The sequence below is a fragment of the Cavia porcellus genome, unplaced genomic scaffold, assembly GCF_034190915.1.
Source record: "Cavia porcellus strain 051 isolate PalLab524CR breed Dunkin Hartley unplaced genomic scaffold, mCavPor4.1 scaffold_18, whole genome shotgun sequence".
Taxonomy (NCBI): Eukaryota; Metazoa; Chordata; class Mammalia; order Rodentia; family Caviidae; genus Cavia; species Cavia porcellus.
This window is the reverse complement of record NW_026947501.1, coordinates 10,078,315-10,100,302: the sequence shown is the minus strand read 5'-3', so window position 1 is coordinate 10,100,302 and position 21,988 is coordinate 10,078,315. Positions and strand designations below refer to the sequence as shown.

Genomic DNA, 21,988 nt, shown 5'->3' with positions numbered 1-21,988 from the left:
ATTCTCAGTCCAGGGTCACTAAGAAATCACTGGCATCAAGAATCAGACCACAGCTATGGTTCCATCTGTGTATAGTGAGGCTCTCTTTTTCTCTCTCTCTATGTATTTATTTTGGGGGGAGGAGGTGGAATCAAACTCAGGACCTTAAGCTCGCCAGGCACGGGCTGCACCTACATACCTAGCCCACCTGTGTTTATATTTTAAATAACTAGTAACTGGATAACTAATAACTAGTTGAGCCCAGGCAACTAGTTAGAAAAACTAATGTTCAATATATCGAACCCACAGGATCCACAACATCAACTGCTATTTTTAGTTCCTGTCTTGTGATTTGAGAAATATCAATTCCCTTTTTATTTTTATACATAGTGATTAGAAAGATTAACTAATGAGCAATTATTAAAAAATTTTGTTAGTGTGACTTAAAAAAAAAGGTTCTTTGTAAAAGCACAAAGAGCTAAAGGCTAAGGAAAATCTTAAGGGAGGGGTTAAACACAAAAACTTATTGTAACGCAAAGAATTTTAGTTTTTTATTTATTTGAGAAATCATTTTACCGGATTAGCACAAAGATAATTTTATCTCGGCTTCCTGTAATGAATGTATCAGTGAATCTGATGCACTGGAAAATTGCTGCAAACCAGCCTGGCAGCCTTCTGACCTCGATCTGCCCTTGGGGAGTTAGACTTCCTGTTGTGTATTTTTAAGAACTTGGACCTTTCACTCTGATCCATATGCTTTTTTTCTCTAATATTCCTCACAGTTGAGAGAATATAAACCTTGAGCACTACAAACACTCTTTTATTTTAAATGCTTTGCAAAACTAGAAAAGTTCCTTTGAGACCTCACATTATAATAAAATCTAGAATTAGGATTTTAGAGACTGTCCGCACACATCCTTGGTTGTGTCACCTACAGTCAGACTTCAGGCAGCTGCCAGCACTCACAGAATAGTGTTCAGTTCCATGCAGACAATGGAGCACAGACGTAAGGAAAAACTGTGAGTGTTACTGATCGTTTGCTAAACAATCTCTAATTTAGCCTGCAGGCCCCTGTCCCACTTTCTGGGGGCACTGCCCACCATACTCCTAAACACAATTCCCATCAAGTGTCTGGTCCTCAAACTCTTTCCTCTTCCTTATTCTGCACTTTTGTTTCACACACATCCTTGTGCCTAGCATGCCCTCTCCTTCACACTGGAAACTTGTCTTTCAAACTCTTTTTTAATGTTGTCCTATCCCGCAAAGCCTCATTTAATTTACATAACTAAAATTATGCTCCTCTTCCCTTGATAACTCCCAAAGCACACTGAACAAATAAACATACTGACACTAAACAGAGTTCATATTAATCCTTTGATGCTAGAGATGATGAAATTTCACCTTTCATCCCTGTAGCCCTTACCCTCAGGGTCCAGCAGTTTAGTGAGGCCAAGGTGCTGTTCCGCCAGGTTAAATGCATTCTGCAGATTGTAGTGCGCATTGGATTTCTTGAGCTTATCAAAATCAATCAGGTCAGGCCTATGTAGAACAACAGCAGGGCATAAGAGGAAATTATACAGTAATAGCTGATTTCTGAACAAATATTTATTAAGGGAATGAAACATAATGGGTGAATTTATTTATTTCCTTTGGGAAAATTTATATACTTTTCCCAAATTTTCTTCACATGGCATGCAGGAATGTCTACTGTAGTACATCAAAGACAAAATATATGGAAATCAAGTTCCCCAGCTTGGCTACAGAAGGACAGAAACATTCTATCCCACAAACATGCTACAATTACTAGCATAATTTTTTTTACCGGTGTTTGTGGATCAGTGCATTGAAGGCCATGCCGTCCCTCCAGCTAGTGGTGAAATTGTGAATGTTGACATTGGGGTAGCTGCAAGGACAAAACACAAGAGAAAAGGAGCAGAATTAACCAGTGTCTATACTTCTGCTAAATGTAGTATTTTAAAAACAATGCTTGTAAGTGTCGTAAAATTCAAGACAGTGAATATTAAGAAGGATAATTAAGTCAAGAGCAAGTATCCCCTCAATTCAGCTTGCTATGAAACAAACTCAAGTGGCTTCTGCTTGGGAACTGATTCTCACAAAAGATGTGAATTGTGTCCTAGATTTAAAATGGTACGCTTAGCCTCGTGTGGTGGTGCACGTCTGTAATTCCAGCACTCAGGAGACTGAGGCAGGAGGATCATTGAAAATTTGAGACCAGCCTGGGCTACAAAGTGAGCTCAAGGCCAGCCTGAACTGCACAGTGAGACCCTGTCTCAAAAAGACAAAGAAAAAAAAATGTAAAAACTGTACCTCCTTAACTTCCCTATGTTTGAAACTTAGCCCCAATGAATCAACTTTTCTATATCATATTGACTAACAACTTTATATCTGTGGTCGCTTAAAGGCTTGTACCCTGATTTGACCCATTTATTAGGCCACAAACTCATCCCAGTTTGCCTACGACGATGTCATATAATTGCATCTCTGTGAAGCAGTTGTGACAATAACTCTTTAATTAACCTGATACAAAATCAGTTCTCAAACAGATCCTATGACACTAATCAATATAAGAACTTTATAGGTTTAGTTTCAGTTGACTTCGGACAACTTCATTAACCAAGAAAAAAGATGCAGTTTTCTACAAATATCTTCACTAAAATTTCAGCGAAAGAATAAACGTGCTTGGTGTGGTGGTGCATGCCTGTGATCCCAGCACTCAAGAGGCTGAGGCAGGAAGACTGCCCCAAATTTAAGACAAGCCTAAACTACATAATGAATTCAAGGCCTATCTGAGTTACTTAGTGAGACCCTGTCTGAAAGGAAAGGAAAGGACAGATTGACTGGGATAGAGTACATACTGAGATTACTTTGAAATTTACTGTGCAAAGCTCCCCCAAATAGCATAGATTGAAAGGAAAACTGTCAACTGCATTTTTGAAATGTGGCAGGTATGATGCTTTCAGTATTGTAAGTTTCAAAACACAAAGGTCTCAAGCAGGTAGTGATGGTGCACGGCTACAATCGTATCACTCTCTTAGCACTGGAGAGGATCAGGCAGGAGGAGTGCCCTGAGTCTGAGGCCAGACTAGACTATATTGTCAGTTCAAGGGTAGCCTGAACACAGTAAGAGCCTGCCTCAAAAAAACAAAACAAAACAAAAGGTCTCTGGAGCATCCTTAATAAACAGAATGAACCTGGTTGAAGAAATATGTATGACAGTTCTATAATACAAATCAGAACTCTTCCCAGGTTCAGCTATTTCAGAGAGAGTTGAGTTGAAATGCCAACATGGCAACTGTGTATGTGCTAATAAGGTTTCTCAATGGAAGCTGTGGAAAAAGACACTTGTCAACACCTCGTCAGTGCTGACCACTGTAGAAGGCAGTCCTAGAAGACACAGCCCTGAAGCCCTGTGCAGCCACACTCACCCAGCTGTCTTCATCTGGCACCACAACAGCAAGGCATCCTTGGCAGACTTCTTTTCTTTGTTATCTTCAGTCTCCACACTTATATCCTGGATCTAAGAAATGTCAGACAAACAGATGGGTCAGCTGCCTAGCAGCCACTACAGAACTGGTCTTCATTTATATAATCAAAGCCTCACCCTGGAGACTATTTGTTCTGCATGTCAATGAAAACGCTGATTGAAGTCAGGGCTCACCTCAGAAATACCAGCGAGAACCAGGTTTCCTACTCTGCACAGGAGCAAGGTCGCCAGGAAGACGAGTAACCTTCATGCTTTCCAGCACCTATTAGAGGTCATTTCTGCCCTCCAGAGATTTTTCCAACTATAAGCTAGCATGGTGGTTCTCACAGTACATCTGGAACCCAGAAAAATATTTGGTCCAGTGTTTTATAGCCAAAAAAATTTCACAACAGGATGAAGGCTTCACTGACAAGTAGACTATGCACCATTTCTGGAAAGTTTACCTAAACTCTCGGAGAAGAGCACATTCCACGCTATGCTTCCATGTTCTGCATTTGTAAGCCCCTCACGGGCAGCGTTAAGTTGTACATTATATAAAAAGCCTGCTTGTCTGAAACTACTGCCAGACTTGGTCTGAACAGAGGCTCCATCACCTGAGTAACTCAGCTTCCACATTTAAGGGGTGACAATGATCATGGCTACCTCGGAATGCTGCTGTGATTTTAATGAGATGAGGAATATGAGTGCTAAGGTCACAAGGACACATATAAACATCTGTTTTTTTGGATTAGGAACCAGGTATCTGTTGTATGATTTTAGATAAATGTTCCAAATACCCTTCTGTCTGTTTCTTTCTTAAATTAAATTTGGAATAGGAGTTGAAGAGGGATAGTGTCAGCCGAGGACAGTGGCAGGCAGACCCCTCTCTGTCCGCATGAGAGCCAAGTTACCCCAGCCAAGATTTGACAAATTATCAGCATGCATACAACAGCAAAGGTCACACGACTTGTGCAAAAGCACACCAAATGCCAATTTTATCTTTCAATAAAAAGCTGTATCATTGAAAGCTCTGTGATTGTTTCTATTTTAAGACAAAAGATGTTAATGTGTGAGTTTTTTTCCTAAGTGAAAACTTCAACATTCAGGTTTAATTGCAGCACTGGCACTTAGTGATAAATAAGTGGGTTTTAGGTCCAGTTTGGGCACTCTGTCTCTAAAAGATTCGGTCTGGTCTAGGAAGTCATCTTTCTCCTGGCTCTAACTATTCTAAGCTTCTCTGCCCTGCTTGATGTCAAGTCTCTCTCCTTTCAATCTATAAATAGCTGTCAGAATTCTTTTTGAAAAAGAGAAGGGATAAAATACTTACATATAAGACAAAAGTTATATACTCAATTAGGAAAAAATATACAGCAATTAAAGCAACTGCACTTAAATAAACAAACAAACAACAAAAAAAAACAACTCCAGTTTCAATTGTGGTAAGAATGTAAAGTTTGAACATACACAAACCCCAAACATTTAGAATCACTGGTTCTTGCGCAGAGTCAATGTGAGTTACTTTCATTCACTGAGTGACACAGCAATAGAGGGAAAGGAAGGCTGATCTTTACTCAGATTTCTTATCCAGCTGCACGAAGTGCATCTGCTCCAGACATGCTCTTATAGAAACAAGTGCTAGCTGCCCTTCTGAAATGAGACTACACCTGTTGGCTGGGTAAGCTCAAGACTTCTTGTTCTGTCACCATCTTTTACTCTTTAAAGGGACAGCAACATAAAGCCTCTATCACTATCATTTATTGGATTTCTTCTATGCACACAGAGGACAGGGTACACCCTGACAGCTACAGGGAACACAGACAAAAGTGCTAGGGAACTGAAGATCAGACTGTGCATTCAGAAGCTGGGTGAAGAGGTCTCTGTGGACACACAAAAGTTTCACTGAGAAGACAGAACACTGGCTGAGCTTTGGCTGATACAGAATGGATATACAGTGTATCTGTGAAACGTGTGATCATTCAAAAAGCTTCTGGAAGAAGTTAAGTCGTGTTAAGATATTAACCCTGCAGGCCATGCACTAGTATCAGCAGCCTCCGCATCTTACTGCAAAGGGAAAAAGTCTCTATCTGCACTTACAAGTGTACAAAACGCAAGCTGTCAGGAAGCTAATTAGTCAATGACTCAACCTAGTTCATGCTGAGAATCCTGAAAAGGGCTGCATGTGCCAGCTCCCTGACGTGGGTACTGACCTGCTGTCAAGAGAGGTCACAAGTCACAATCAGGATGTCCTGCTATGCTCTGATTATCAGAGGTCAAAGGCAACAGAAACAAAATGCTTTACTCTACTAAACTGAGGTAAATCTCAAAGAATGTCCTGCTAATTGTACCTGTGTGGGCATTAAATAAGACTTGTGAGTTTAATGGCATTTATTCCACTTTAAATCATTCAGGAAGTAGATGACAGAAATCTACCTAAGAGTTCTGGTCTGGGGGGGGGGGTGTAAAAAAAAAGATCTTGGTTGTTGCAATTAACTTCATTAAAGATGTCATGATCAACAGTGTTTCCCTCCTCAGACATACTTAACTAGAATCACTAGGGTAAGCCCTGGGAATCTGAATTATTAAAAAGTTTTCACAAGGGAGTCAGATGATCAGCCAGGTTTGGGAAGCAGCCAATCAGGAAGCTGTTTCTTTCTGTAACTCCATTTAGCTTCCTGCTTCTTCCTTAAACACATCCACACCCAGAACACTAAACCAAAGACCAATTCTAGGGAACGTGAGAGGAAAAAAGGATTGGTCACAGGCTGAGTTCAGTGTCTCAATGAGAAAACAAAGTTATACTTTGACTTCTTTTTGTGTGAAGTTTTTTATTTACCCAGGAAAATCAATCAGATCTTTATCACAGGGGCAGAACAGGAAGGAAAGGCACAGAGAATACAGTCACCCAGGAGGACAGGGCTGTTAGGATATTTGCTTGCCAAGTAACCTGATACTAGGGTAAGCAGTTGTTAGTCCACTTCAAATTTTAATTGAGGAGCAGGAACATTAAGCCTGCGCCTGAAGAATGAAACAGGACTCAGGCCAGAGGTTCTTCATTCTCAAATACTGAGCTCTTTCTTCCAAAGAGCCAGAAACACTGCAGCTTGGGCTGATTGTGTAACCCTAGGAACGGCTCCAAACAGAGTTCTCGGTTTCCTTATAAACTAATGGATTTGACAGAACGACCTTGAAAGTGTCATCTGACTTAAAATACTTCTGCACCTGGAACCTCTCCTCACAAGTAACAATGCAACCCATAAAACCATCATAGCTTCAAAACATACCGATTTTGCTCTTATCCCTTTAAAAATGCTTCCTCACATCCAAGAAGGAATAACAAGGTGAAATTAGAGGTCAAATAGATGCCATTACTCTAAACAGAATTTTCTAAAAATATTTTATAAAACGTACCACAATTTGGTGAATTTTAGTCTAGTGCTAATAATTTAGCTTCAGCCTTTTCCTTATACCTTGTTCCTGAAAGCCAAGTAGAAGAAACCAAACATTTAGAGGTGGCATCAGGAAAGTGGTGGGCTTGAGTACAACCTGGAAACACCCGTAACACTGAGCCAGGTCAGACAGGGGGCCAAGACTGTCAGGAGCAGTAAAATGCAGGAAGACACAGTAGCAGCTCCCACATGCTTCCAGAGCAGCACTCAGCCCTGAGGACTGAATGTGCGCACCCTGCTCTGTACATGTGATTCTGAGATGTGGATGCAACCTGCTATTTCTGGTCCCTCTGGAATGGAGTGGCCAGCTCCACTAGGAGGCTGACCCAGGGAGGTCATCTGAAGTGCTGAGCATCATTAGCAGTCCTTGGTCTGGGTTCCTTACCTGGAAGCGCAGGATGATGGTCCAGATGAGGCCGAGGGTCAGCCGGTGGTTCCCATCCACAATGTCGTGAGAACCCATGTTCTCAAGATGGACTCTCTGCTCCTTCAGGAACTGAAGGGCTTTGTCCACATTCTCCAGACAGTGGATGCGCATTCGCCCCTTGGTGGGTTTAGGCTAAAAATGAGAGAGTAGAGGTGCAAACAATCATCCAATAGAGCAGAGATGGGCCCTGAGAATCACATTCATGCACTACATAGTGAGTGCCCTCTCACCTAAACCAGAATGTTAAAAACCACGCATGCTCAACTGGCCCAAGAATGGTACTTATGTAATGGTCTTAGAAAAAGAAAGTTTACTTAAGGAGATGGTAAGCGGTTACTTTTTAGAGGTTTAACATAGAAACTACACAATTTATAAATAAGCACAGAAATCCAAGTGTGGAGAAAAACAAACCCATTTTTCACAGAGTTTCAGCACTACTGCTACCATCCACGCAACTTTTTGTTGATACATGACAAAATGCCTGTGAGAAGTTTCTGACTGTTTTAGACATAATAACAGGTTTGTCAATTGCTAGCTGGGTCATCTGCTAAAGTTGGCTCAAAATGAAAATAGGACACTGTCAAATCAGAAGAACGTCCAAGTGATCATTTGCAAGGGAGATAGGGAAAGGGATTAAGTAAAAGGGTATAACTCAATAAAAAAAAGGAAAAAAGATGATCTAATGTGAATACACTAAACATTAATTCCTTTTATCCAGTTACATCAAAATCCAAGAGATTCTTGGAAAGTGGACATTTTAAATAAAGCAAAAGATACATAAACACACATATGTATATCCACACACATATATACATAAAATGCCTAGTATAGCTGCCTAATACATATGTTATATACTGATGTACGTGAATCTGACTCTGACCACCAGAAGAATGCACGTAGTTTGATCACTGTCCTAGCCCCCTGCTTCTCTTGGTTCATCTCACCATACCCGACCCCTTCCAAGGCTTTTGTCAAGGTGTATCTCCCCTTCTTGGAGACATTTCTAATCATTTTAGTTCTCACTGATCTCTTCTCTTATAATTCTACACACTAATGGCATGAACTAATCAGATAATTAGTGAATATCTTCTATTTTTGCTGCTGTTTCTTTTTAAAATTTTTCTCGAGAGCTGGAGATGAAATCATTTCCCGCGCATGCGAGGCAAATGCTGTACCACTGAACTATACTGATCACCCTGTTATTATTATTCTTACATTGTTATTTCTTACATTGCTCTTATAACTTCCAACTTGACTGCTGGTGTGTTGAGGGAAGGCTGATGTCTTACTCTGCTGTATTCTGCAGCTGTGAACACAGAGCATGTACAGTGAACTGAATATTCAAAGACGAAGTGGTCTGGTGGGGGCTAACACCTGGCCCATTTCCTGATTTTCCCTCAACCTGCTGATAAGTTAGGACACACAAAAGGGAGGAATGTGCTTTGACATTAAGGAAGTAAGATTAGAAGCTGAAGACTTACCACAAGTGATAAATTTTATTTTCAGATAATAATGGAAAAAAGAAACGTCTCTAAAAATTAAGCTGTTCACACTATGATAGCCTTCCCTGTACCAAAAAGTGGGAGGGAGGTGTCTTTTCTTTTGAAACTTCAGAACTAATTTAATTCAGATATACTGGAAAAGCTCAGCTGAAGGACAGCAAAGCATAAGGCTCTAGCTGCCCCTGAGAAAGGTATGTGAATTCGACGCAAGGGTTTGTCTTTTCCTCTCGCCTCAGTGCTTGAGTGGGACCAATGAGATGGTGAGCTGTCTGCCTACAGGTACTGTTTCCTGGAGAGCAAGACCAAAGCATTCCAGCAGGAGCTGTGCAGCCGCTCTTAAGTCTACCTCTAGTACAGCCTAAGTGAGCGACCAGGATGGTGGGATGAAAAGTGGAAGCATGGCTAAGGAAGAGATGGTGGCTATCAGTTTCTTCCCAGTTTCTACCCAGCATAACGTAACTACTATTCTTTCAGATTTGATCCTGAAAGCTGAGATCTCAAATCACATGTAAATGAATGTGGGAGAAAAGGAGACTTCTCAGAATCCCCTTCCCACAAACAGGAAAGAACATTTTTCATTTTCATGTGAACACAGGGAATAAGGGGGTAGGTAGGAAAAGGTGATGGTGCTTTTCCACAGGTGGAAAAAGTGCAATGTACACCTCAGGGACCTCACACTGATGTCAACTGGCCATGCCTAGAGAGCTAGGGATGCTTTGCTTCATGCCTGGATGCAGTTCAAGTACCCAGCAAGAGGCAGCCATTAGAAGCTCAAGAACACGAGACAAAGGAATAGGAACAGCAAATGGCTGACCAATCCTCTTTCTGGCCAATGATCAGAAATCTTCAAATGGCTAGGGGGAAAATAATCCTGCCAAAAAGCCAGAGGAAGTGGAAAATTGTCAAAAGTAATTTTTTTGCACTGCCTTCAAAATTATGCTAAGATGGGGAGGGGATCCTTTTTTCCCAAAGGGAAGGTGTACATGTGCATTATTTTTCTACTGTTTCTGGCCTTTGCATCTTTTAAAACATCAAACGTGAAAAACCCAGATGTAGAGAATATGGTTCTTTTCGGCAATTTGGTACAGAAAAGGATGATGCTAATGCTTGTTACAATTTCTGTATACACTAGCAAACTGGTGCTTAATTTCTCAACTCTTTGCCTATAAAATGGGGATAATACTGACAATTGTTTCTACTTGTAACTTTTTGAAGAATCTCCATACTGATATCCAACAGTAATTATACTATTTTATATTCCCATCAACAATGTAGAAAGGTTCCTTTTCCCTCATAACCTCATCGACATGTGTGGCTTTTGGAGTCCTTGATAATAGCCACTTTTACTGGAATAAAGTAGTCTCAATGTCATTTTGACTTTTATTTGTCTAATGGCCAAAGATACTGAATTTTTTTTCATGTACTTATTGGCCATTTGTACTTCTTCTGTTGAGAAGTGTCTACTCATTTTAATTACCCATTTTTTGACTGAGTTTTTATTTTTGGTGTCTAATTTTTACAAATTCTTTATATATTCTACGTATTAGTCCTCTGTCCAAGATGCAGCTGACAAAAATGCTCTCCCGTTCTGTGGGCTGACTCTTCCCAATGCCATTTGTTTTCTTCGCTGAGCATTTGACATAATCCCACTTGGTTGATTCTTGGTGTTACGTCAGTGCAACTGGGATTCTTGTAACCAAGAGATAATTTATGCCTATGGGAGTTTTACCAATTTTTCTTCAGCAGATTCAGTGTTCCTGCTTTTATATTTGGGTCTCTGATCCACTCTGATTTGATTTTAGTTGGTATACAGTGAAAGATATGGATCTAAATTCATTCTTCCACATGTGGATAACCAGCTTTCCCAGCACTCATTTGTTGAAGTAGCCGTCTCTTCTCCAGTGAAAGTACTGGCCCCTTTGTCAAAAATCCGATGGGTGAAGGTCCTGCAGGCCGTTTCTGCATCCTCTATTCTGCTCCATTGGTCATCACGTCTGTCCTCACTACTGGACACGAACCTTAAGTCTGGGACTGCAACGCCTCCACTTTGCTCTTGTTGCTCAGGATTGCTTTTGTCTATTGGATCTCTTCTGGTTTTGTACAAATTTTAGCATTATTTTTTTCTAGCTCTATGAAAACTTCTGATGATATTTTTATTGAATTGCATTACATTTATATATAATTTTTGGTAATAGAGCTATTTTGACTATTGGTTCTGTCTATCCAAGAACAAGCGATATCTCTGATTTTGTAATGTCCTCTTTAATCTCTCTCTCTCTGTTTTTGTGATAATGAAGTTTTTTGCTACAGTGATCTTGTATTCTTTGGTTAAGTTAATTTCTAAATATGTAACTTTTTCACTATTGATTTTTATATATGTGTTGATTTTATATCCTACCACTTTGCTGAGTTTTTTAGTTCTAAGAATCTTCTGGTGAAGTTATTTTGATTTTCTATGTAAAGGATCATGCCAACTGCAAATAAAGATACTTTGTTTGAATTCTTCTTTTTCTTATTTGAATCCCTTTTTATTTTTTATTTCTTTCTCTTGCATGACTGCTCTGGGTAAAGTTTCAAGTAATGCACTGAACAGAAATTACAAGACTTTACGCATGTCTTCTTATTTTAAAGGGAATACTTTCAATTTTTCCTCATTTAGTGTATTGCTGCCTTCACATTTTAAAAGTATCTCCCCTTACTTCATAAAATCACTCATTGTCAATGGACTGTTAATCCCTTTTATAATAAAGCAGACTTGGGTGCGGTACTGTGGCAGAACATAAGAAAGGGTGAGAATCAAGGCCACAGCTGAAGTATACCAACTCCCTTGACTTGGGCTCTGTTGCTTCAGAGGAGTTTCTCAAATGTTCTAAGGTGCAATACCTGAGCAATCTCAGGAAGCAGTAATGACAGGAAATTCATTTCAAGAGATTATAATGATCTTACAGAGCTATACATACAAATATAGGGGTCAACTACATAGTTCCTAACATCTAAAATGTCTTATTTGCCATTTCCCTTAGAGGAACTGCCTGCCTCCCTCGCTCGCCAGGGCGCTCCCCTTAATCCAGGGCTCACGAGCCTGAGACTGATCCTCACACTGTGTGTTCACCTTTCTTTTTGGTGGTTTATGGCTATGCTGCATTTACTCCTCACCTACAACCTTGAATTACAGGAATTATTATTCTTGGCATTTTACAAATGAGGACAAACTTCAGAGAGATGAAGTAACTGGTGCAGCTCTTCGTATGTGGCAAAGTAGGACTACAAAGTTCATTCTCTCTGTGCTGCACCAAGAACCCAGAATAGAAGAGCGGCACACATTTCCATGCAAACGGAAGGAACACACTCGTTTCCCATCTGGCAAGTAGTTCTCTTTTGTTTTTTTTAAGAGCTATTTTTATACTACTAAACTTCATCTTCTCAAAAGGAAGACGTAACAATGGGCAGAACTAAACACAATGAACAAGGTGGAAGCCCGAGGGAGAGAGCTGCGTTTCTGTTTTAAGTTTTACTCTTCGAGTGGCTAATTCTGCCAAAGAAAGGAGCGTTAGATGCCTAGTGTGACAGGCCTGTTTCCATGGCAACAGGTGCCTCCCGTGTCACTTCTGAAGTGGAACCCTGAATGCCCATTCACATGGAGACAAGGATCCGTGTCAGGCTCACAGGACTGGACTGAAGGGTGCTCGGCCAGCAAGGAGGCTGACCGAGGGAGTGACTACTTTTACTTACGGCCCTTTAAGTCATTTTAACAAGCATCCCCTCAACTCCCACACCACCGTCCAAATTCTGTGGTGTTTTCCTCAGGTGCTTTTCCTGTTTTCTTCCCCAAGATCTCTTCTTGTCCCAAATCTTTACAACTATACCTCTACCTCAGATCTTTTTGATTCCGAAGGAAAAGGAATTATGGGCCTAAAGAGTCATGTCTAGGGTCCAAACACATAATTTTAACTGCTTAACAGAGAAATTAGTCCAAGCCCTGCCTCTGAGATGCAGTATGGCTTTAATTTTCTACAGACGAGAGCTTCTCAGAGAGAAAAGATGGAGCTGGATGGTCTCCCCTAGACCCTCAGTTCTGTCCCGAATGCTCTGTAGGTTTGAGTTTGGGTCACTTATGCACTGCAGGGGATCAAGATCTGCCTCACTCATTGAATAATCTCAATGGTAAGGTTTTTGTCAGAGCCTAGTGACAGGAAGAAGAAATACTTTCTGGACCTGACTTGATCTCCCTTCTGAACAGAAGAGGAAAACATACGGAAGGATCTTTTTCTTCCTGGGTATCTAAAGAAACCCTGAAGCCACCTGGAGCGCTAAGTCTCCACGGGCTTCAGTGTTTGAGAGAGCACCAGTCTTGGGAGGCAAGAGCCTGGCTAAGGGTCTGGGTCTGTCAAGACGCGGCTGCCTTGCCTTCCATCCACTTTATCTCTGAGGCGCAGTCTACAAAGTGAAGGAATTTTTGGAACTCAGTGGCTAGTGAAAGTCACTTCAAATGGTAGAATACAAACTACATCATTTGAGAACAGATGACTTGCCAACATGCAAGGTGGACACTCAAGTGTCTGCTGATGGTTCAGGTGAAGAGGACATGAAAATGGAAACTGGTCTCAGCATCCCTGTGAGAGCAACACTTGCTTACGTTTCTGCCTTTTAGCCAAAACAGATTTTTTTTTTTTTTACAGTGGCTCTCTCCCCAAAATGTTGCAGATCGGTTACAGCAAACAGAACGGCGACCGTCAAGGAAAATTCTTACTCTGGGCTCCTTTTTGACTGCAGCAACTACGTACAGGCAGCTGCAGCTTCGATAAGGGCCACACCAAAACAGATTTTTGTTACACATATGAACACACACACGTGTGTGTGTACACAGGATGGGGGCCCCAATTCCAAAATCCCTTTTAAAAAGCCAAACTTCGTTCACGTAAGTCTCCAAGCTCTTCCCTACTCATATCACCCCACGCTTTCATGAGTATTAGTGAGTTTTGCTTAGTTAATACCCAAATCAGGGACCATCACACTGAGTCCCCTTAACTCCTGCCTGCCTTCTCCCTAAGACCCAGTAAGAAATGAGAGGCCCCCTAACAGGCGGGAAATGCAGTCCAGGTTACACAGCATCAGGGTGAGCGACGGCCCTGGCAAGCCACTCGTGACTGCCAAATCCTCCTATCATGAGTCTTAAGCTGCCAGTTCAGTAACCTCTACAGGACTAAGAAATGGGTGTCAGGGTTCTATAAACCTTAAAAGCTGGACACACTCAAGCTATTGCCATTACTGTTTTGAAATAAAGAATAGCAATCTGCTGAGAAATCTCCCTCAGAGCAGAGTCTCTGACGCTCAGCCTCGACATCCTCTTTAACATGGTTCTCACTGAGTTTTCACATGTTTTCCTCCCATCTAACGCTCAACTCCAAATTCTCTACCTACCTCTGAATCTTTCCTCCTGGGTCCCAGTGAGCCCTACCTACCTGCTAAGGTTTCTGGACATGTCATCAAGAGGGTTTGTTTCCTATTTTCAATTTCAGAGCTCTAAGGCCACTCATCAGGCACTTTAGAACATGGCACCTCTGTTATTTCACTTTCTGCATTTGTATAATTAGACACCAATTTAATGGAAGAGTGAATTCTATGCCTGGTTCTTTGAAACACTTACCCATTTACCAATAGTATTTAGAAAAACTGCTAAGTTTTATGGCCAATCCACAGAATCTCATTTCAATGAACGATACATGCCAGTGTGATTCCTTTTTCTTTTTTTTTTTTTTTTAATCGGTACTGGGGATCTAACCTACCACCACGTGCTTGCAAGGCAGGCGCTTATGTCACTGAGCTAAATCCCCAGCCCCACTAGTGTGATTTCTTAACAAGGCTTTATGAAAAAATTTGCTCTGAGTAGTTCAAAATAAGATTTAAGGCTTAACAAATCTCATGTTGAATATATCTTTACCTAGCTCAGTATATTTTGGAATTAATGGCTACTAACAAAAACAAAAACAAAACAAAAAATCCCCCCGCCAAAAACACCCCAATTTTTTTTGTTACTTTTCTTACAGACAAATTCTGATTAATAGAGCAAGAAGGCCAAAGAGTATTAGGAAACAACAGGCAAGGAGAAACCAGTGATGCTTGTGATTAGGAATCTTGCTCTGTCTCAGTCAGAGAGGCAAGAAGGAAAGCTGGCCATCTTACCCAGAACCACTCTTCACTGTGGAATTTCATGAGGCAAGGTGCCAGGCGTGGGCAAGCTTCTGACCTAGGCTAGGCCACAAACTCATGACTGAAGACCAGGCCCAATGATGTTATGCCAGGCCCCCCCTCCCTCTAAATGTCAGTTCTGCTCAGGGCCCTCAAGTCCTGACCTCAGGCCCTGAGATCAAGGTCCAATCAGAATAACTAGCACATGTTCTGTGTTCACAACATTACCTGTTATGAAGTTAAAGTGAAGGGTGTTCTACATTTTTTAAGAGAATTGTACTGTATTTTATTTTTTAAAGACGATTTTATAGCAAGATCTTTATGGAGAATTAGTATTCACAATGATTAGAGAGTAAACACTAGGAAGGAGGGGCATTCTTTCTCATCAATCTAATTCCAACCAGCAGCAGCTTCCTGGCTCAGTCCCAAGGTTTTCGCTTTGCTCCTTAAGTTGATTCACCTGAAGCACAGAGGGTTTGGACACATATCAGCCTGGGCCACAACCGAAAATGTGACTTTCTGTTCCCAAAGCCACAAATCAAGTTTCTTGATAACACAAATGTCTGCCTAAAACCTGGCTCAAATTTAATTCAAATTCTTTTGGGTGGGGCTAGAATAGAATTTTCTAGATCATTAAAGTACCATTTCTTTGAATTTTACTTAGTAGAAACACACACATATAAATTTCCTCCTTTGTAAGGGAATTTAATAAACAATTAATAAATTAAATTTGGATAACCTAATCCCACAAACATTTATCTCCTCTGAACTGCCAAGCTGGTGTACTAGGGCTAAAATGTTGCCAAATTGTGACAGGAGTTCCTGATGGAGTACAAATGTTTATATTACTCAGGGTTTTAGATCACTAGTGTAGAAAGCACAGGGCTGACTGAATGTTATCTGATGACACAGTCAGCTACAGACATTAATTTACTGGCCCAGGAGCTCTAACCACATCATTAGCTTTGGAATTTGAATATGTAAAGATCTTTTGGGGCAATCCCTTAGGGAAGTGTTCTCTTCCCTACTCTCACTTGAAGCCTAGCAATGGAAGCAGCCAAGGGCAGAGTGTGGTTTGTGTTCCTTCCAGAAAATTCCATGAATTAAACATACCAACAAAGCCAAAAACACTAAAGTGAGTAAGAGCTTTAGTCCACTTTTTCTATGGTACTCTTACTTTTGGAATACAAATAATCAGACTGTCCAATCTATCACATGAAGCAGAATTTCTAACACTGCCTAAGCAGGTGAAAATGGTGGTCACAGTTTGCTGTTTATCTACTCCTAGGTCTTTGGGTCACTGCAAAAAAATTTATTGCTAACAGGAAATAAATAGATGGAGGGGAGGTATTTATGCACAACTAAGAATTATGCTTAGATAGTTATTTTTGCTGTCCTGCTCAGACTAAAGAGTACTAAGCTTGATCCCATTTATTATATGGACATTATCAAAAACAAAATTTACTCTCTACCGCCTAGAAGACTGGACATACTGGGACAAAAATAAATGTTATAACTAATTCCTTTCCATGTGATGTTTTTAATGATTTTTAAATGATTTTCAAAACATTGAAAAAGTAAAATTATACTACATTAAACATTGTGAGGCAAAAATTAAGAGGTAGGGAAGAGTAGTCTGACTACAACAATCACATTCTTGTAAGCTACACACCACAGTAATTCTAGTTGAGGCTCTTAATTTCATTTGAAGAAAATAAAATGCAATAAATCATTGGCCTGTTTGGACCCCACCTCTGGTCCACTGTCCCAGAATCACATCACAAACCAACCACCTTCATATACTAATCATGGTTTTGAGTGAAGGTTTCTTTGTCTAGTTTGAGGCACAAACTCTTACAGCAAACAAGGCAGTCAGACCTGTGGGCCCAGAGAATAAAGAACATGGACATAATTCAGTATGGAAGAGAGAGGGGTTCACTGTCCTTCACAGGCAAATCCCCACTCTCCAATTGAAGGAGAGAGCCGGGGATTTAGCTCACCGGCATAAGCACCTGCCTGGCAAGCGTGAAGTCCTGAGTTCAATCCCTGTAAAAAAAAACAAAAAACAACCCCCCCCCCCAAACCTGCTGAACAATTGAAGGGGAGAGAGAGAGGGAAGTAGGGAGGGAGGGGAGAGAGGATGAACATTAGCTCTATCTTTTGCTCAGACTGTGATGCAGTGCCATACATGGGCTAATAATAGGGCAAGGTACAACAGAAGCCCCTTGCCCATGGTCAGAGGTATGTTGATCTGCCTGCATAAAAGACTCACTACAGTTGTCACGTTACAGGGTGGAGATCAAGTTAAAAATAAGGCTTTCTGGCAGCACTGCCAACCACCAGCATCATATTTTCCTGCTGATATCAGTGCAGATGTGGAGCTCTGTTCCTGGGCATCAACTTTGGGCTTAGCTGCATCACCACCTACGCAACTGCATGTGCTCTAGTAGAAATATAGCATTCATTTTCAAACAGAGGCAAGGAAAAACCCGTTGGGTCAGCCACAGTGAGTGATGTAAGTTTCTTTGGCAAAAGGTGCATAAATAAGAATCACCATCAGAGACGGGTAGAACAGCTCTAAGAAACAGAATGGGAATATGGTTTTCACTGCAGGTCAACAATTGCACTGCCCAAAAGAGAAAGGTGAATTCACACAAAAGCTTTCTTCCCAAGCAGACAACAAAATACTAGCCTTTGTTTCTACACCCTAGAACAAATGAGTGCAAGAAAAACAGAAAACATCAGTGGCTACTGAATTCTATTACTGCCACCTTGGAATGGCAGTTCAGATCTTCCAGAGAATCAACATCAAATTTAGAAATCATTCTATGATCTCGTGTAGAATATACATTTATCTTGAGTCAGTATCCAAGCATGGCCCTTCAATTATGTCCTATTTATCAGGAACATGAACCAGGATCTTTCTGACCAAAGGTGGCAACCTTACAAATTACCACAAGGAGACCATCCAGACTCAGAATGTGGCACTAAAAACTTTCTGCCTCATTAATCTAGATTCTTTCTCAAAAATATAGTTAATTCCAAAATTCAGCAGGAAATAAGTACACATTTGATTTTTTTTTCAAAAATTTTCCCACCCATGATGTGTGTCATTCACTACCATTCCTACTCACCAGCCTTTCTCCGGAGAGGACCTCCAGCAGCTTGATGAGCATCCGTCCATCTCGAAGGTCAGTATATAAGTCTGTGATCCGGCAAGACACTCGGGCGAGGTGGGAGTTGACCCACTTGGTAAAGGTCTTTTTCTGCACAGCTTCACGTTCATCTGCAAGCAGAGGACAGCTTACTTTACCATCAGTTGCAGCACTGGCAGCAGCAGGTATGTGCCAGCAGAGTCATAGGAGTGGGGAGGGAAGGGCTGTCGGCAAAACTAAACTCCAGTGAAACCTCTACTGCCTTCCCTTTAACCGTAATTGTCTCTCTAAGAATATAGGAATCTAACAATTCCTGAACGTGTGAGGCCCTATGTCTGCTGCCAGCAGAATGTAACAGATAATGATGGGGCCTTTGTAGCCTTGCACATTGCTGTACTTCTATTTGGCTCATAGAGCTTCCAGTGACATGTTAAGCTTCAAAAGGTTAAATTTGAGGGGGCGGTAAAAACAGCATACAAAAGGATGTGGAGTAGATACATCCAGGAGGAGTTAAAAATTGCTTCCCTTGTGTGTCAAGGTTTAGGCAACACTTGACAAGGTAAATTAATGCATGTCCTTGATCTGAAAGGCTCCTCCATAGGCTCTGTGGTATGGACAACCCAGAAAACAGTAAGCAACAAAGGCAGGGCGTGAAGCGATCTGGTTGGGCACAGGGAATGAAGGGTTGGAGTCTAGGGTTTCAAACAAAAATATGCTGAGATTCTAACTTCAGTGTCCTCTTTTGTGAACAGAGCAAACAATAATCATGTCCAAACTTTTTTGTTGAAAAGACAACTGCTGGTTTATAATCTAAAATATAGTAATGGAGCATTTTAATCATGTGGGAAACAGTACTAAATTTTTCGAGGCTCAGTGATCCAAACTGTCCAAGTCAAATCATAAATCTAGACACTTAAACCTAGAGCTGCCCTTTCATATCCCATATCAACTGGCTTCCAAACTTCTACCTCTGCAGAATGTTCTACACACAGGCCGCTGAAGACCCTCATACTGAGTGCTCTTGGCCCAGCAGCTCATACTCTTGGGCTCTGTCCTCCACATAGTCGCCCACTCTGTATTTCTAGTTCCAGCCAAACTCAAATCCTGTTCTTTCTACTGAAAACTCGAGTCCATGGAGATATTTATGCATGACTGTATACAGCGAGCAGAGAGTCCAATAATTTTATGGATTTCAAAATCATGATGACAACTACAAAAACTACTTCTACTGATGGTGCATATGCCCAGTGGCTGCATGTACCAGATTCTTAGGGACAGTGAATGCCCCAGTACCCTGGGGAAGGTCTGCTTACAAGGCTGTGCTGAGGTATCCTCAACCCAACCACAGGATGGCAGAGGCACAGAGCCACCATGGGACAGGCTTTTACTGCTGCCAACCTGGCAGATGAACCAGCAAGACACCTGCCAAGACATCTAGACATCTGCTGCAATCAGCTTCTTTGTGAAGTCCAGCCTTTCCCTAAAGGAAAACCAGCCTACCCAGATGGAAAGGAAGCATAGTAACAATGACCAATCAGAAACAGGGGACCAAAAAAAGCCAGAATTGGGGTGAGGAGAAAAAAGCAGCAAGGGATATGTTGCAGGCTAGAAAAAAACAGTATGCCAATAACATCATGGTTGGTCACATGGAAAAGACCACATATATTATTAATCCCACAATCTGCATGATGGACAATACTTTTACTACGATAGCCATGTGAAGAGCTGCCCTTTTTAGGCCTCAGTTGGCTGTCTTTAAAGAGCAGGTCCAGAGCAGAATAGACACACACACCAAGCTTCTGCTAGGGACTTTTCACAGATGCTCTCCATGCAGGAGGCAAGAACTCCCCATTCAGATGTATTTCGGGTCAACTAACTTTTAAAAATTATAATATCCTTTTTGTGCTGTATTTCATTTAGAAAATATCTTTAATAAATTCCTTAATGTGTATACTAGGCTGTTAATGATGAGGCTCAAAAATCACTATAACCCAGCCTATCAAGGAAGCAAGATCAGAATGATCTTGAATCAAAGTATTTCTAAGTAACTAAGTGCAAAACTTGTTCCTTCAGCCAATAGTCACTCCTTTGGGCAAATCTTGCATTAAAAAAACATTCCTGGTTCTGAAACAGGCTCTTCTATGAGGACATTGCCAGGCTTTGCTTCAAACCTCAGCAAGTGTGCTCCCTCCTGGCACTCTCCCTTGAGGAGTTACAACCCTACTCCCTTTCCTACAAGTTTCAAAGCACAGCTGGGCTAAGCTCTTCAGGATCACACTAGAAAAGACACGATTCTACCCTGGGACTGGAGCCCAGAAACACCCTATGACACAGAGGGCAGGAAACACCGTGAGCAGACACAAAGGCGGCCAGCTAGTGCACCCTCTCACAATGGACCACAAACACTTCTGAAGCTGGGAGGAGGAAGGGGAGGAGGGGGAACCTACCCAACCGAGGAGGAGGTTTGTGTCCCTGTGGACTCCATCCTTTGTTCCACCCTTCCTGGCCAGGCACACTGACATCACCCTTGTACACCCCACCCAGCAAGGCCGGAGGAAGATAAGCCAGACACAGTCAGAGGAGCAGGAGGCCTTTGGCAGAGACAATTCGGAGGAGCATTTCCAAGCTCAAGCTGCTATTGCTGCTCAAGCTGTGGGAGGTGGTGGAGGGAATGGCAGAGGGAAGCCGGCCAATTTCCACTCCCATAAACACAGGGCAACTGCAGTGACGTGGTCAGGGAGTGCTTACAAGCTCCATACTGATCTGGTTATTCAGACCAACAGAGGTTCTCCACCAGGGGCAATTTTGCCTCCTAAGGGACATTTGGCAATATCTTTCAACCTTTTTGGTTGTCATAAATGGAAAATAGATACCATAGCCATCTAATGGGTAGAGGCCACTGATACTACTAAATTTCCTGCAGTACACAGAACAGCCCCATGATAAAGAATCATTCAGCCCCAAATGTTGACAATGCCAGGGCTAACAAACCGTGGGTATGGTATTCATGGCATTTCAGACCATACTAAGTAGAGAAAGATACCCAAGTTAGGATATTATTCATTTACCATTCTTTTGCCTATATCATTTGCATGTTGGCTGGGTGGCAACAGAAATTCTCTGCCTTCAGGCCTATTCACTTTACAACAGAACATGCCATACAAGCAAAACAGCAAAAGGATGTGAGAGAGAACAGGGGCAGCTCCGTGTGGCTCAGTGTGATGGAGAGCGTCTCTGTCCTCTATGCCATCTCCATTTTCTTTTTACCTTTTCATAGTCTATGTTGCTATTATCAAGTCAAATCATGCCTGAAACTTCTGCCGAAGTCAGTGTAGCTGAACCTGACATTGGCTTGAGCAGGTTCCATCCAGCCATGCTCCAAACTTAGCAAGTGGTGCCTCCCGGGTAGGATTTCTGTCTTCCTCCTCCCCATGGGTATTTTTCAACTGTGCGACAAGAAAGGTAGGGACAACCTACCTTTCTTACATTATGCATTATGAGGGACTCACCTAATGGTAACCTAGTATCAAACTGGACAAGGGCCCACCTGAAGTGTCTAGCGTGTAACTGCTTATTAACTTGGTTCTTTCTCCTCTCTCCAGCAAAGAAAATTCTCAACCATTGAAACCATTTAAGAAACTTAAGAGGGGTCATTGGACTGCGCAACTTCTGGGCTAAGCAAGCCTGCAAAAGTCATCTAAATCAATTTTATTTTCAAAGCAAAAGCAAAACAAACAAACTCTTACTGAATACCTGGGCTAGCTATTTAAAAATTTCAGAAAGGAGTAAAAATGTGTGCATATGTG

The 21,988-nt window shown here is 41.5% G+C and overlaps 1 protein-coding gene and 1 non-coding gene across 7 annotated transcripts in view; both read right to left on the bottom strand.

Annotated features, from left to right (window-relative positions):
* Window positions 1–21,988, bottom strand: part of Sptbn1 (spectrin beta, non-erythrocytic 1) — a 202,642-nt gene that overhangs the window by 43,016 nt on the left and 137,638 nt on the right. For all 6 annotated transcript variants that reach the window (XR_010040545.1, XM_063229379.1, XM_063229382.1 and 3 more), the window contains 5 exons: window positions 18,162–18,313; window positions 7,295–7,468; window positions 3,426–3,517; window positions 1,802–1,882; window positions 1,403–1,518 (listed from right to left, as the gene is read on the bottom strand). Coding sequence is in view for 5 of the 6 variants with exons in the window: in XM_063229379.1 (XP_063085449.1) it covers window positions 1,403–1,518; window positions 1,802–1,882; window positions 3,426–3,517; window positions 7,295–7,468; window positions 18,162–18,313 (615 nt within the window). In the remaining variant the exon portion in view is untranslated. The remainder of the gene's footprint in view (window positions 1–1,402; window positions 1,519–1,801; window positions 1,883–3,425; window positions 3,518–7,294; window positions 7,469–18,161; window positions 18,314–21,988) is intronic.
* On the bottom strand, window positions 13,517–13,651 carry LOC111758383 (small nucleolar RNA SNORA16B/SNORA16A family). Its single transcript, XR_002792562.1, has one exon. It is a non-coding gene; the product is annotated as a small nucleolar RNA SNORA16B/SNORA16A family (small nucleolar RNA).